The 12,830-nt window shown below is 48.2% G+C and overlaps 1 protein-coding gene across 1 annotated transcript; it reads left to right on the top strand.

Moving 5' to 3' along the window:
* Window positions 1–3,525: 3,525 nt before the first annotated feature.
* Window positions 3,526–12,395, top strand: CFAP73 (cilia and flagella associated protein 73). The gene is made up of 7 exons (XM_061170224.1): window positions 3,526–3,581; window positions 5,140–5,248; window positions 6,169–6,273; window positions 6,603–6,803; window positions 7,322–7,543; window positions 7,828–7,986; window positions 12,318–12,395. The coding sequence occupies exons 1-7, from the start codon at window positions 3,526–3,528 to the stop codon at window positions 12,393–12,395; spliced, it is 930 nt and encodes a 309-aa protein (XP_061026207.1).
* Window positions 12,396–12,830: the final 435 nt, after the last annotated feature.

The raw sequence follows: 12,830 nt of genomic DNA, 5'->3' as shown, positions 1-12,830 counted from the left end.
AATAAGGTGGGTGGATTGTATCAATGTCAATATCCTTGTTGTGATCTGGACTGTTGCTGTGCAAGATGTCACCACTGGGGGAAACTGGGTGAAGCAGTATGGAATCTCTCTTTTTATTTCTTAAACTGCACAGGAATCTACAATTATCTGTAAATAAAAAAGCTGGGGCTTCCCTGGTGGCACAGTGGTTAAGAATCCGCCTGCCAATGCAGAGGACACGGGTTCGAGCCCTGGTCTGGGAAGATCCCACATGCCGTGGAGCAACTAAGCCTGCGCACCACAACTACTGAGCCAGAGTGCCACAACTACTGAAGCCGGCGCGCCTAGAGCCCGTGCTCTGCAACAAAGAGAAGCCACCGCAATGAGAAGCCAGCGCACTGCAACGAAGTAGTCCCCGCTCTCTGCAACTAGAGAAAGCCCACATTGCAACGAAGACCCAACACAGCCCTAAATTAAAAAAAAAAAAAAAAAAAAGCCGTATCCATACAGCTACCCATCTTTTAGAATGACTTTTACAAAAACTGACAGTACCAACTGCTGGTGAGGAGATGGAGCAATCAGAACTCTCGTGCATTGCTAGTGTGAATATAAAAACTTTGAAAAACAGGTTTGCAGTTTTTTATACAGTTAAACATGCACTTACTATATGACCCATCAATCGTACTCTTATGTAAATATCCAAGTGAAATGAAAGCTTCTGTTCACAAAGAAAAACTGCACATGAAACAGGCTATATTTATAACTGCCCAGAATTAGAAATAACCCAAGTGGAGGATAAATAAACTATAGTATGTTATCAAATACTACTCAGCAGTGAAAAATACATGTCAATATACACACGTCAATATGAATCTCAAATGAATATTGCTCAGTGAAAGAAGCCAGACTCGAAAGGCTATAAAGTATATAAATTCCATGGATGATGGTCTAGAAAAGGCAAATCTATAGGGATAGAGAACAGGTCAGTGGTTGCCAGGGGCTGGGTGGGGACAAGGGTTGATTACAAAGGGGACATGAGGACTTTTTGGGGTGATGGAAATATTTTGCATCTTAACTGTGTTGGTTACACGACTTTATGCGTTTGCTAAAACCCATAGACCTGCATGTGGAAAAAATTGAATTTTACTCTATGTGAATTCTACCTCAGTATTTTTTAAATCAAGAAAACTTAGGTCATGAATCTTGTAACTTTGCATCAATTTATGCAGAAAAATAGTATGTACAACTTAATGCAAACTGCTCAAAGACAAAATGTACATTATTTTAGCTCCATCTTTCTTTTTTTTTAATATGCTCTAACAAAATGCTTGGGGGTTGTTTTAAACGATGTAGGCATTACAGTAACTATAGTATTTTTAAAATAGTGTTACTCTAACCCCCTCACACCGGTCAGAATGGCCATTTAAAAAGTCTACAAGTAACAAATGCTGGAGGCTTCCCTGATGGCACAATGGTTGGGAATCAGCCTGCCAATGCAGGGGACATGGGTTCCAGCCCTGATCCAGGAAGATCCCACATGCCACGGAGCAATGAAGCCCATGCACCACAACTACTGAGCCTGCGCTCTAGAGCCCGTACGCCACAACTACTGAGCCCGCATGCCACAACTACTGAAGCCTGCGCGCCTAGAGCCCGTGCTCTGCAACGAGAGAAGCCACCACAATGAGAAGCCCGCGCGCCACAATGAAGAGTAGCCCCTGCTCGCTGCAGCTAGAGAAAGCCCACGCGCAGCAGCGACGACCCAATGCAGCCAAAAATAAATAGATAAAAAGATAAATTTATGGAAAAAACCACAAACAAATGCTGGAGAGGGTGTGGAGAAGAGGGAACTCTCCTACACTGTTGGTAGGAATGTAAATTGGTGCAGTCACTATGGAAAACAGTATGGAGAGTCCTCAAAAAACTAAAAATAGAGTTACCATATGATCCAGCAATTCTACTCCTGGGCATATATCCGGACAAAACTCTAATTTGAAAAGATACATGCACTCCGGTGTTCATAGCAGCACTATTTACAATAGTCAAGACATGGAAACAACCTAAATGTCCATCAGCAGATGAATGGATAAAGAAGATGTGGTGTACATATATACAGTGGAATACTACTCAGCCATAAAAAAGAATGAAATAATGCCATTTGCAGCAACATGGATGGACGTAGAGATTATCACACTAAGTGAAGTAAGTCAGAAAGGGAAAGACAAATACCATATATCACATATATGTGGAATCTAAAATATGACACAAATGAACTTATCTACGAAACAGAAACAGACCCACAGATATAGAGAACAGACTTATGGTTGCCAAAGGGAAGGGGGATAGGGGAGGGATGGATTGGAAGTCTGGGATTAGCAGATGCAAACTATTATATATAGAATGGATAAACAACGAAGTCCTACTTTGTTCCCCTACCACAGGGAACTATATTCAATATCCTGTGATAAACCATAATGGAAAAGAGTATGAAAAAGAATACATATATATGTATAACTGAATCATATATAACTGAATCACTTTGCTGTACAGAAGAAATTAACACAACAGTGTAAATCAATTATACCTCAATAAAAATTTTTTAAAAAGTGTTACTCTACAAAAAGAAAATACATTTCCTTACATGAAAAAACAAATTATTTAAAACGGAAAAATAAAACGATTGGAAACAAAGAGGACAAGACGCTCGTGTTTGTTATTTCCAGTTGGAGGACCCATGAGTATTTGTAATATTACTCTGGGTACTTTTCCCTATTACCACTCCCGGCAGTTCTGTTTTAAAGATTAAATTAGATACCGTAAGTAGAGTACTCAGGGCAGTGTCTGACCCACTGTAATTGCACAAACTATGTCACCGCCTCCCCTACCCCCCATCCTCCAAATGCAGATTATGGGTCCCTTCCAAGTTGGTTTCCACCGGGTAGTGCTGATGGCCCCTCTGCTTTATCTCCCTAACCAGGCTGGGGGCTCCGTGAGACAAGGCTAGGGTAGCGCCATCGCCAGCAATGGGAGTGGACCATCAAAGGGCTGGAACATAGTAGGACCTCAGCACCTTGCCAGGGAGTGAATGCCTGCCCCCCAAGGACCTGGCAAACAGTGGGTGCCCAATAATTACTCATTTGAACAGACATCTGAGCACACAACCACATTAGTGAGGCCCCATCCCACCCATCCAGGAAGAGGTTTGACCAGACATGGGGCACCAAGAGGGGCAAATTCTTGGCCAAGAGACACACGTCCTGTTCACTGCACCCCAATTTAGATTGGGAGTTCAAGCCTCCTCCAGAACGGGCAGAAGATGTTCCCCTCCCTGCAGCCCCCTCTCTCTCCCTCTCCGGGTGGACTCTCCAGGCCTCAGGCAGGCAATGGAATGTTGTGTTGTTGGTTGCCCGGGCGACCGAGGCTGGCTGGGTGGCTGCCTTCTGGGAATACTGAGCGTGCAAACCCTCCATCAGAACCCTCCAGGGCCTCCTCTAGGCTAGTGCAAAACTCCAGAAAGCAAGCAAGCCCGGGGCAATTGCCAGGAGAATGCCCGTGCCCTGGGAGAAATATTTCCGACTGGCCTTGCAAGAGAAACTGTCTATGTGAGTGGCGTGGAGTGGCAGGGAGGGCTGAAAGGAGGGCAGGAGCAGGTGGGATGATCCCTCCCTTCCCCCTACCCCTGGGTTCTGGCTTCCTCGGGCAGTTCTTGGTGGGGGATTATTGTCCCCCACTTCATAGAGGAAGAAACTGAAGCTCCGAAGGAAATGGCAATTTCCGCAAGGTCTCAGGGGTAGTTAGGGCAGAGCTGGGTCAATGGCTCAGGTCTCTAATCTGTTCCTGATCCCCATCCCTAGTTGATATCCAGCTGAGATTATATCATTTGATCCAAGATGGGAAGGAATTACTCTTTGAGCTCTTGCCCCCTCTCACTGCAAACTGCATTTTAAAGGAAGGGTGGAGGAAGCTTGTCCGGTGCCTGCCTTGTTTCAGCAGTGTGGCCAGGGGCCCCATCTTCAGTCTCAGAATCAGTAAAATGGGAGGGTTTCCCCTGGACCAGAGCTGGGAAAGCCTTGCCTAGTGGAATGGTAGTGCATCCCTTCTGCTCCCTACACAGCCGACCCTGCGGAGCTGTGTCCAGCCCCTCCTCTCCCCTGTCAGCCTGGCTCCAGATCCCAGCCTCCCTCTGGATCCTCCCCGCAGAGGTCAATAGGCAGCTCAGTCTCAACTTGGCCTTAGCAAAGAGCTGATCTCCCTGCTCCCCACTCAGCCCACTATCAGCAACATCCTTCCAGCATCTAGGTTCCCCTTCGACTCCTTTCTCACCCTCTCGTCACCCCATCAGCTCTGCTCTCCAATGGTATGCAGAACCGACCCTTCCTTACCTCTCTACTGCACCCACCCAGATCAGAGCCCCATCCTCTCCGCATTATCCTGTGACCCGTCCCTGGTCCCCTGCAGCTGCCCTGCCCCTCCTATTGTCCTTGCTCCCCACAGTAGCCAGAGGGGGTTCCCTCCTCTGCTCCAAACCCTCCCATGCCTCCCACCTCACTCAGAGTCAAGGCCAAAGTCTCCCCTCATCACGGCCCACCGCAGTCTCACCCTTACAACTTCCCTGGTCTCAGTTCCCTTCTCTCTGCTCCTCCCTCCCCTCCAACTGCACTGGCCTCCTGGCAGCTCCTTCTACACACCAAGGTCCTTCCCTTGGGGTTTGGCATTGGCCATTCCCTCGGCCTAGAATCTGTTCCCTGCGGTATCCACATGGCTCCCTCCCTCTTCCCCTTCAAGTTTCTGCTCAGATGTCCCCCCCATAGAGACTTTTCTATCTCCCTATTGAGAGATTTCCTTCAGTCTGCTGAATTTTTCATCTTAGCACCTGCCATGTCCTAGCATTATTTATTACTATTTGCTAGCTTTTTTCTGTGGCCCCCAGCGGGATGGCAGCTCCTGGAGGGCAGGGATCTGTCTGTCTTGACCAGGGCTGCATCCCCAGTGCCTAGAACAGTGCCTGGTACAGAGTAGGTGCTCGGGACAATTTGTTGAATGAATGAAAAATTCAACAGCCAGGAGGTGGCTAATGGGGATATGTCAGGCACCAGTGGGGAGTTTGGGAGCCCTGACTCTTGCCTCCTTCACCCTTACCTCTTCCTTGAACCCCTCCAGGAAGATCCAGGGGCGGAATGTGGACCACGTCCCACCGCCACTGCTGCGTCTCTTGGAGAAGAGGCAGGAACTAGTGGATGCGGACCAGGGCCTTCAGGCCCAGAAGGAGGTGAGCCACTCAATGCAGTCCCTGAAACTTTTTGGGACACTCCCCCTTAAAAAAAAAAAGAGGGGAAAGTGATGGAGCCAACTTATTACTACAAGGTCTGAGACAAATCACCGTCCTGAGCCTTGGTTTCCTCGTCTGTCAAATGGGGATCAAATGAGATCAGTGGTTCGTGCAAATAAATGTGCATTGAGCAGCTACTGCATGCAGGGCACTGCACTGGGATCTAGAGGTCTCACCACAGTCCCTGCCCTCATGGGCTCACAGCTTAGAGAAGGGGACAGACAAGTGTCCAGGTGGTGATGGCTGTGAGGGGGGAAGCACTGAGCAGGGGCTGTGGGAGCCCAGAGTAAGCCCCTATCTCTACACAGGGGTGGTCATGGAGGACTTCCTGGAGGAAGTGATGTCTTAGGGAACACTGAAGGGCAAGTCGGCTTATCCAGCAAAGGGGGACAGGGTTAGGAGGGAGAAACAGGCAGAGGGAGCAGCATATACAAAGACAGGAAGGCAAGGACAAAACACAGGTGGGTAAGAGGCTAGAAGACAGTATTGGAGGAGAGAGGGTAAGATGAGGCCCCAGGGAAGAGCAGGGATGCTGACACGCAGGGGCTACAGGAGGGAATTTGGGCTTCATCGTGGGTGGTGGGAGTCACGGGTGGATTTGAGCAAGGGTGCAGTGACAAGATTAAGGGCAAAAGGGACTTCCCTGGTGGTCCAGTGGTTAGGACTCCATGCTTCCACTGCAGGGGGCATGCGTTTGATCCCTGGTCGGGGAACTAAGATGCCACATGCCGCAAGGCACAGCCAAAAAAAAAAAAAAAAAAAGATTAAGGGCAAAGGATGAGCGAGGTTAAGTGTGAACGTGAAAGCGCTGGATGACTTGAAACCCCAAACACCACAGACACCCACTCCTTACCCCCCAGGTGTTCCAGACTATGAAGGCATCCCTGAAACAGCGGTGGGAACAATTGGAACAGAAAGAGCAGGAGTTAAAGGGGTCCTTTGTCCGCTTTGAAAAGTTTTTGCAGGTAGGTGGAGCCTGCTGGGGGGAGGCAGGGCAGAGGGTCACAAAGTCACAATCCTAAAGGAGCCAGACCGGTCACATAAACTTAAAAAGTGGGCTTACCAATACAAAAGGGAGTGGTGGGAAATACACACTCACTGCCTGAAGCATTTTAAAAAGAGTGGGAGAGGAGTGAGGGACCAAAATCAGAGATTCTGGCTGGATTTGGCCCGCGGGCCATCTGTTTGCAACCCGTGACTCAGCGTGCGAATGTTGGGGCGGAGTGGATGCGGCAAGCTCCGCAGGCTCGCAAGTCCTGGGGGTCGTCGCCTCCTCTCCATCCCTCCTTCCCAGGATGCCGAGGCCCGGCGCAGCCGCGCACTGCGGAGGGCGGCGGAGGAGCGGCAACTGGCGGGCCGCCGGGAGGCGGAGGCGCTGCAGCTTCGGGCTCAGCTGGAGGAGCTGCAGCGGGAGCGCGCGCGGCTTCAGCGCCGGCTTTGGCGCCTCGAGCCCTGCGCGCGCCTGCTGGGGCAAGTACTGGAGCAGCTGCCCGAGGTGAGCGCCCTGCAGGAGGTTTTGGTGTTCAGCACCACGTGCAGCCCCAGGCAGCCTCAGGGACGGCTTTGGAAGTGTGCACTACTGGAGCGCTGACTGTATGCCAGGAGTCACCACTTATTGAGCACTAACTGTATGTCAGCAACACGCTTTGTTCTTGAATTCTCCCCAAGGTCCAGTGAAGTGAGTCTTGTTATTGTCAATCCCATTTTACAGATGGGGCAACTGAGGCTCAGAAAGATAACTTACTCAAGGACACACTGGCAGGTGGGGGAGGGGGAATCCAAACACTCAGTATTAGTTTAATGAAACAGTGACTTAGTATTAATCACAGGCAGTGAAGCTTAGCTAGGCTTGATGGTGGAGGTGGGGAGGGGCCTGAGTAATCACACTTCTGGGGCAGGGGCTGTGTGATGCCCCCATTTCACAGCTGGGCTGAGGAGGCGCGGGGGGTGGTAGGGCGGGGAAGGGCAGGGGCGCTGCAGTCCCAGTGAGTCCCCCTCCCGACCCCATCCCAGTTCCAAGAGGTCCCCGAGCTGGTGGCGCGCTTCGACAGCCTGGCCGACACGCAGGCGGCGCTGAGGCTCACGGAGCACCAGCGGCTCGCGGAGCTGGAGGAGGCGCGCGCGCGGCTGCAGCGGCTGCGGGACGCCTGGCAGGACGAGCTGCTGAGGCAGGGCCAGCGGCGAGCGCAACTGCTGGAGCAACTGGAGGCGGCGCGGGAGCGCACGCTGCACTGGGTACCGCCGCCGGGAGGAGGTGGGCGCCAGGGACCCCAGCCTCCCACCGCCGGGAGGAGTGCCATATGGGGCAACGCTACGCTCATAGGCAGGTTTCAGGCATCGGAAAGAACTTTAGGGCGCAGGAGGCCCTTCCTATGAGAACTTGACACCCGAGTCCAGCACTCCTCTCCATGATAGCACCTAGGGGCATCTATGACTGGTGGGAAGTGGACGCGAATGTGGCCCCAGCCCTCCTCAGGCCAGCTCACACCTTAATGGGGAAGGGGGCGGGTGTTCTCCAGGAATCCAAGTGTATTCAGATCCAGAACACCGCGGCTGAGAAGACCCTGCTCCTGGGACGCACCAGGATGGCAGCACTCAACCTGTTCCAGCTAGTGTGCCAGCACCAGAGGCGGCCACCTGCCCTGGACATCGAGGACACCGAGGGGCATCTGGAGCAGGTGAGGATCCCTCTTTATGTCACCTCCAGCCCCCTAACCGTTGGGAACATCATGGTGCCTGAAATCCCGCCTTCTCTGGGTTAAGCATGACCCTCTGCGATCAGAGCCCTGTCTCCTACCTCCGTGGCCGCCTAGCCCCCTGCCCGGGAGCCCTGGGTTGGTCTTGGCTCTGCTGGTCACCTACTATGAGGTCAGAAGGAAGTTGGATCCTCTCTGGGTCTCAGTGCCCTCACTGTGCAGGAGACCGGGGTATATACTGATGGGTACAATACAGTTATGCCAAGAGTTCTTCTGTCTCAGGATCTAAAACACAAACCAGACATCGATAAGCAACCAGGAGATGGAGACTCACTTTTAATTAGTCCCTGACCCTCTGGCTCCCTCATGGTCAGGCCTTGGCTTCCCTGGGGAGCGTGAGGGCAACATTGTACAGTGCTTTTTCTTTCTGCACAATGGCATTACAAATGTCATTGTGTACCAAGTATGCCCGGCTTTTCTATTCACTTGGGTTTGCAAGGTGGTAGAACATGTGACATGGTTTACAACAGAGGGAGGGGGTTTCTGACTTTGGACACTTCTGTTGATTCTAGTGGGTCCCCAAAGCATGGCTCCTTTGAGAAGTGGAGGAAACACCCTCGCCTTTGCCCCATCCCATCCCCACTCCTGTCCTGCAGCCAGAATTCCAACCAAATGCCAAGAACTGGGTCCCCGGAGCCTACCTTTGTGCCACATCCTGAGTTGTGTGGATTCGTGTGTACACCACTGTTCTCTCAAGTGTGGCCCGGGTACCCCAAGGTACAAAAGACGACTCTAGGAGGGACAGAGGCTCGATATGAAGCAACAGGCAAAAGCCAGTCCTTCTATTTTATTTTATTTTATTTTAATAGATCTTTATTGGAGTATAATTGCTTTATTGGAGTATAATCTTTATTGGAGTCTAATTGCTTTATTGGAGTATAATTGGAGTATAATTGCAATACTGTGTTAGTTTCTGTTGCACAACAAAGCAAATCAGCCATATGCATACACATGTCCCCATATCCCCTCCCTCTTGAGCCTCCGTCCCATCCTCCCTATCCCACCCCTCTAGGTCATCGCAAAGCACCGAGCTGATTTCCCTGTGCTATGCTGCTGCTTCCCATCAGCCAGCTATTTCACATTCCATAGTGTGTATATGTCGATGCTACTCTCACTTCGCCCCAGCTTCGCCCTCCCACCCCATGTCCTCAAGTCCATTTTCTATGTCTACCTCTTTATTCCTGCCTTGCAACTAGGTTCATCAGTACCATTTTTTTTTTTTTTTAGATTCCATATATATCCATTAGCGTATGGTATTTCTTTTTCTCTTTCTGACTTACTTCACTCTGTATGACAGACTCTAGGTCCATCCACCTCACTACAAATAACTCAATTTCGTTTCTTTTTATGGCTGAGTAATATTCCATTGTATGTATGTGCCACATCTTCTTTATCCATTCATCTGTTGATGGACATTTAGGCTGGTTCCACGTCCTGGCTATCGTAAACAGAGCTGCAGTGAACATTGTGGTACATGACTCTTTTTGAATATGGTTTTCTCAGGGTATATGCCCAGTAGTGGGATTGCTGGGTCATATGGTAGTTCTATTTTTAGTTTTTTAAGGAACCTCCATACTGTTTTCCATAGTGGCTGTATCAATTTACATTCCCACCAACAGTGCAGGAGGGTTCCCTTTTCACCACACCCTCTCCAGCATTTATTGTTTCTAGATTTTTTGATAATGGCTATTCTGACCGGCGTGAGGGGATATCTCATTGTAGTTTTGATTTGCATTTCTCTAATAATTAGTGATGTTGAGCATCTTTTCATGTATGTCTTCTTTGGTGAAATGTCTATTTAGGTCTTCCGCCCATTTTTTAACTGGATTGTTTGTTTTTTTGATATTGAGCTCCATGAGCTGTTCGTATATTTTGGAGATTAATCCTTTGTCTATTGTTTCATTTGCAAATATTTTCTCCCATTCTGAGGGTTGTATTTTTGTCTTGTTTATGGTTTCCTTTGCTGTGCAAGAGCTCTTAAGTTTAATTAAGTCCCATTTGTTTATTTTTGTTTTTATTTCCATTACTCTAGGAGGTGGGTCAAACAAGATCTTGCTGTGGTTTATGTCAAAGAGTGTTTTTCCTATGTTTTCCTCTAAGAGTTTTATAGTGTCTGGTCTTACATTTAAGTCTTTAATCCATTTGGAGTTTATTTTTGTGTATGGTGTTAGGTAGTGTTCTAATTTCATTCTTTTACATGTAGCTGTCCAGTTTTCCCAGCACCACTTATTGAAGAGGCTGTCTTTTTTCCATTGTATGTTCTTGTAATTTGTCATAAATTAGGTGCCCATATGTGCATGGATTTATCTCTGGGCGTTCTATCCTGTACCATTGATCTATATCTCTGTTTTTGTGCCAGTACCATACAGTCTTGATTACTGTAGCTTTGTGGTATAGTTTGAAGTTGGGGAGCCTGATTCCTCCTACTCCGTTTTCCTTTCTCAAGATTGTTTTGGCTATTCGGGGTCTTTTGTGTTTCCATACGAATTGTAAAATTTTTTGTTCTAATTCTGTGAAGAATGCCATTGGCAGTTTGCTAGGGATTGCATTGAATCTGTAGATTGCATTGGGCAGTATAGTCATTTTCACAATATTGATTCTTCCAATCCAAGAACATGGTATATTTCTCCATCTGTTTATGTCATCTTTGATTTCTTTCATCAGTGTTTTATAGTTTTCTGAGTACAAGTCTTTCTCCTCCTTAGGCAGGTTTATACCTAGGTATTTTATTCTTTTTGTTGCAATGGTAAATGGGAATGTTTCCTTAACTTCTCTAATTTTTCTTTGTTGGTGTATGGGAATGCCAGAGATTTCTGTGCATTAATTTTGTATTCTGCAACCTTACCAAACTCATTGATTAGCTCTAGTAGTTTTCTGGTGGCATCTTTAGGATTTTCTATGTATAGTATCATGTCATCGGCAAACAGTGACAGTTTTACTTCTTCTTTTCCAATTTGTATTCCTTTTCTTTCTTTCTCTTCTCTGATTGCTGTGACTAGGACTTCAAAAACTATGTTGAATAAGAGTGGTGAGAGTGGACAGCCTTGTCTTGTTCCTAATCTTAGTGGAAATGCTTTGTTTTTCACCATTGAGTACAATGCTTGCTGTGGGTTTGTCATATATGACCTTTATTATGTTGAGGTAGGTTTCCTCTATGCCCATTTTCTGGAGAGTTTTTATCATAAATGGGTGTTGAATTCTGTCAAAAGCTTTTTCTGCATCTATTGAGAGGATCATATGGTTTTTATTCCTTAATTTGCTAATATGGTGTATCACACTGATTGATTTGTGTATATTGAAGAATCCTTGCATCCCTGGGATAAATCCCTCTTGACCATGGTGTATGATCCTTTTAATGTGCTGTTGGATTCTGTCTGCTAGTATTTTGTTCAAGATTTTTGCATCTATGTTCATCAGTGATATTGGTCTATAATTTTTTTTTGTGATATCTTTTTCTGGTTTTGGTATCAGGGTGATGGAAAGCCAGTGCTTTTTCAGGCAACCATCTGATCTTACCAAGGAGAAAGGTTCAATGCCAGGGGGGTGGGGGGGGGCGGCAACTATGCCTTTAACCCCCATAATACTCCCTGGTCTCCAGGGCCTGGGGGCTCACACCCTCTGTGGGCAATGGTAGCTGCCAGAATTGAGTAACCAGGTTTCATTTTCATTTTGTTATTTTTCCGGTTACCCCCTACTTATGGCAAGGAGTAATTTAATCTCTTTCCACTTTTGGTAGAGATATAGTTTCCTTGTCAGATGTTTATTTCGGTGACAAATGTGAAGGAAGAGCCCAAGGATAAGTTTGCCATCAAGTTCTAGGTCTTGGCAGTGGATCCGTGGGTGTTCATTAAGTTTATATCAATAAATAGATTAAAACAAAATAAAGGAGGGCCCCCAATGGAGAAGATAAGAGTAGGTCATACACCAGTGAACACGACTGATCCAATTAAAAGGAAAAAAATAAAAAAAGAACTGATGCAAGTGAAAATACTAATTCAACTATAATACAGGTGATTGATAGCCAGCTAGAAAACTGAAGGCGCCCGCGAATCAACTGTTTGGGAGGCTTGGACTGAGGCTTTAAAAACCAGAATGGTTTAGGCCAGGTTCACCGCCCCAGGGAACCACCATCATTGCTGTCTAATAAGGGTCTCTACCCCCCACCCCTGCTTTGCAGCCTCTGGGGTTTTGGGGGGTGGGGACTGGACACTCAAGAGGCTGGGATGTGACTCTGGCTGTGTCGGAACCCCCAGGTGAAGCTCTTCATCCTGGACCTCTCCGCCATGCTGGCCGGCCTCCATCAGGCCAAGCCCTCCGTCCCCGCCTCCTAACCCTGACCCAGGTGAGCAGTGGGGGAGGGGCCCCCAGGAGGTACACAATTCCTGCGGGGTACAGGCTGAGTGGCTCTCACCAGAAAGACGGGAGGGCTGTGCCCGCTCAGATTGCAGTGGGGTGGGCATGAGGGGCACACAGCAAATACTAAATAAATGTGGGCTACATAGGGGGCATCAATCCCACATCCACCATGTGGCCTGGGACCTGGTCCTCCCACCCAGGGCAGATGGGGGATTTTTTTTTTTTTTAATAAATTTATTTATTTATTTCTGGCTGCGTTGGGTCTTTGTTGCTGCACAGGCTTTCTCTAGTTGTGGCGAGCGGGGGCTACTCTTCGTTGCAGTATGCAGGCTTCTCATTGTGGTGGCTTCTCTTGTTGTGGAGCACGGGCTCTAGGTGCACGAGCTTCAGTAGTTGTGGCATGTGGGCTT

This window comes from Eubalaena glacialis, chromosome 15 (assembly GCF_028564815.1).
Source record: "Eubalaena glacialis isolate mEubGla1 chromosome 15, mEubGla1.1.hap2.+ XY, whole genome shotgun sequence".
Lineage (NCBI taxonomy): Eukaryota > Metazoa > Chordata > Mammalia > Artiodactyla > Balaenidae > Eubalaena > Eubalaena glacialis.
Note: the sequence above shows the minus strand (reverse complement) of the source record. Positions and strands in the feature narration are given on the sequence as shown.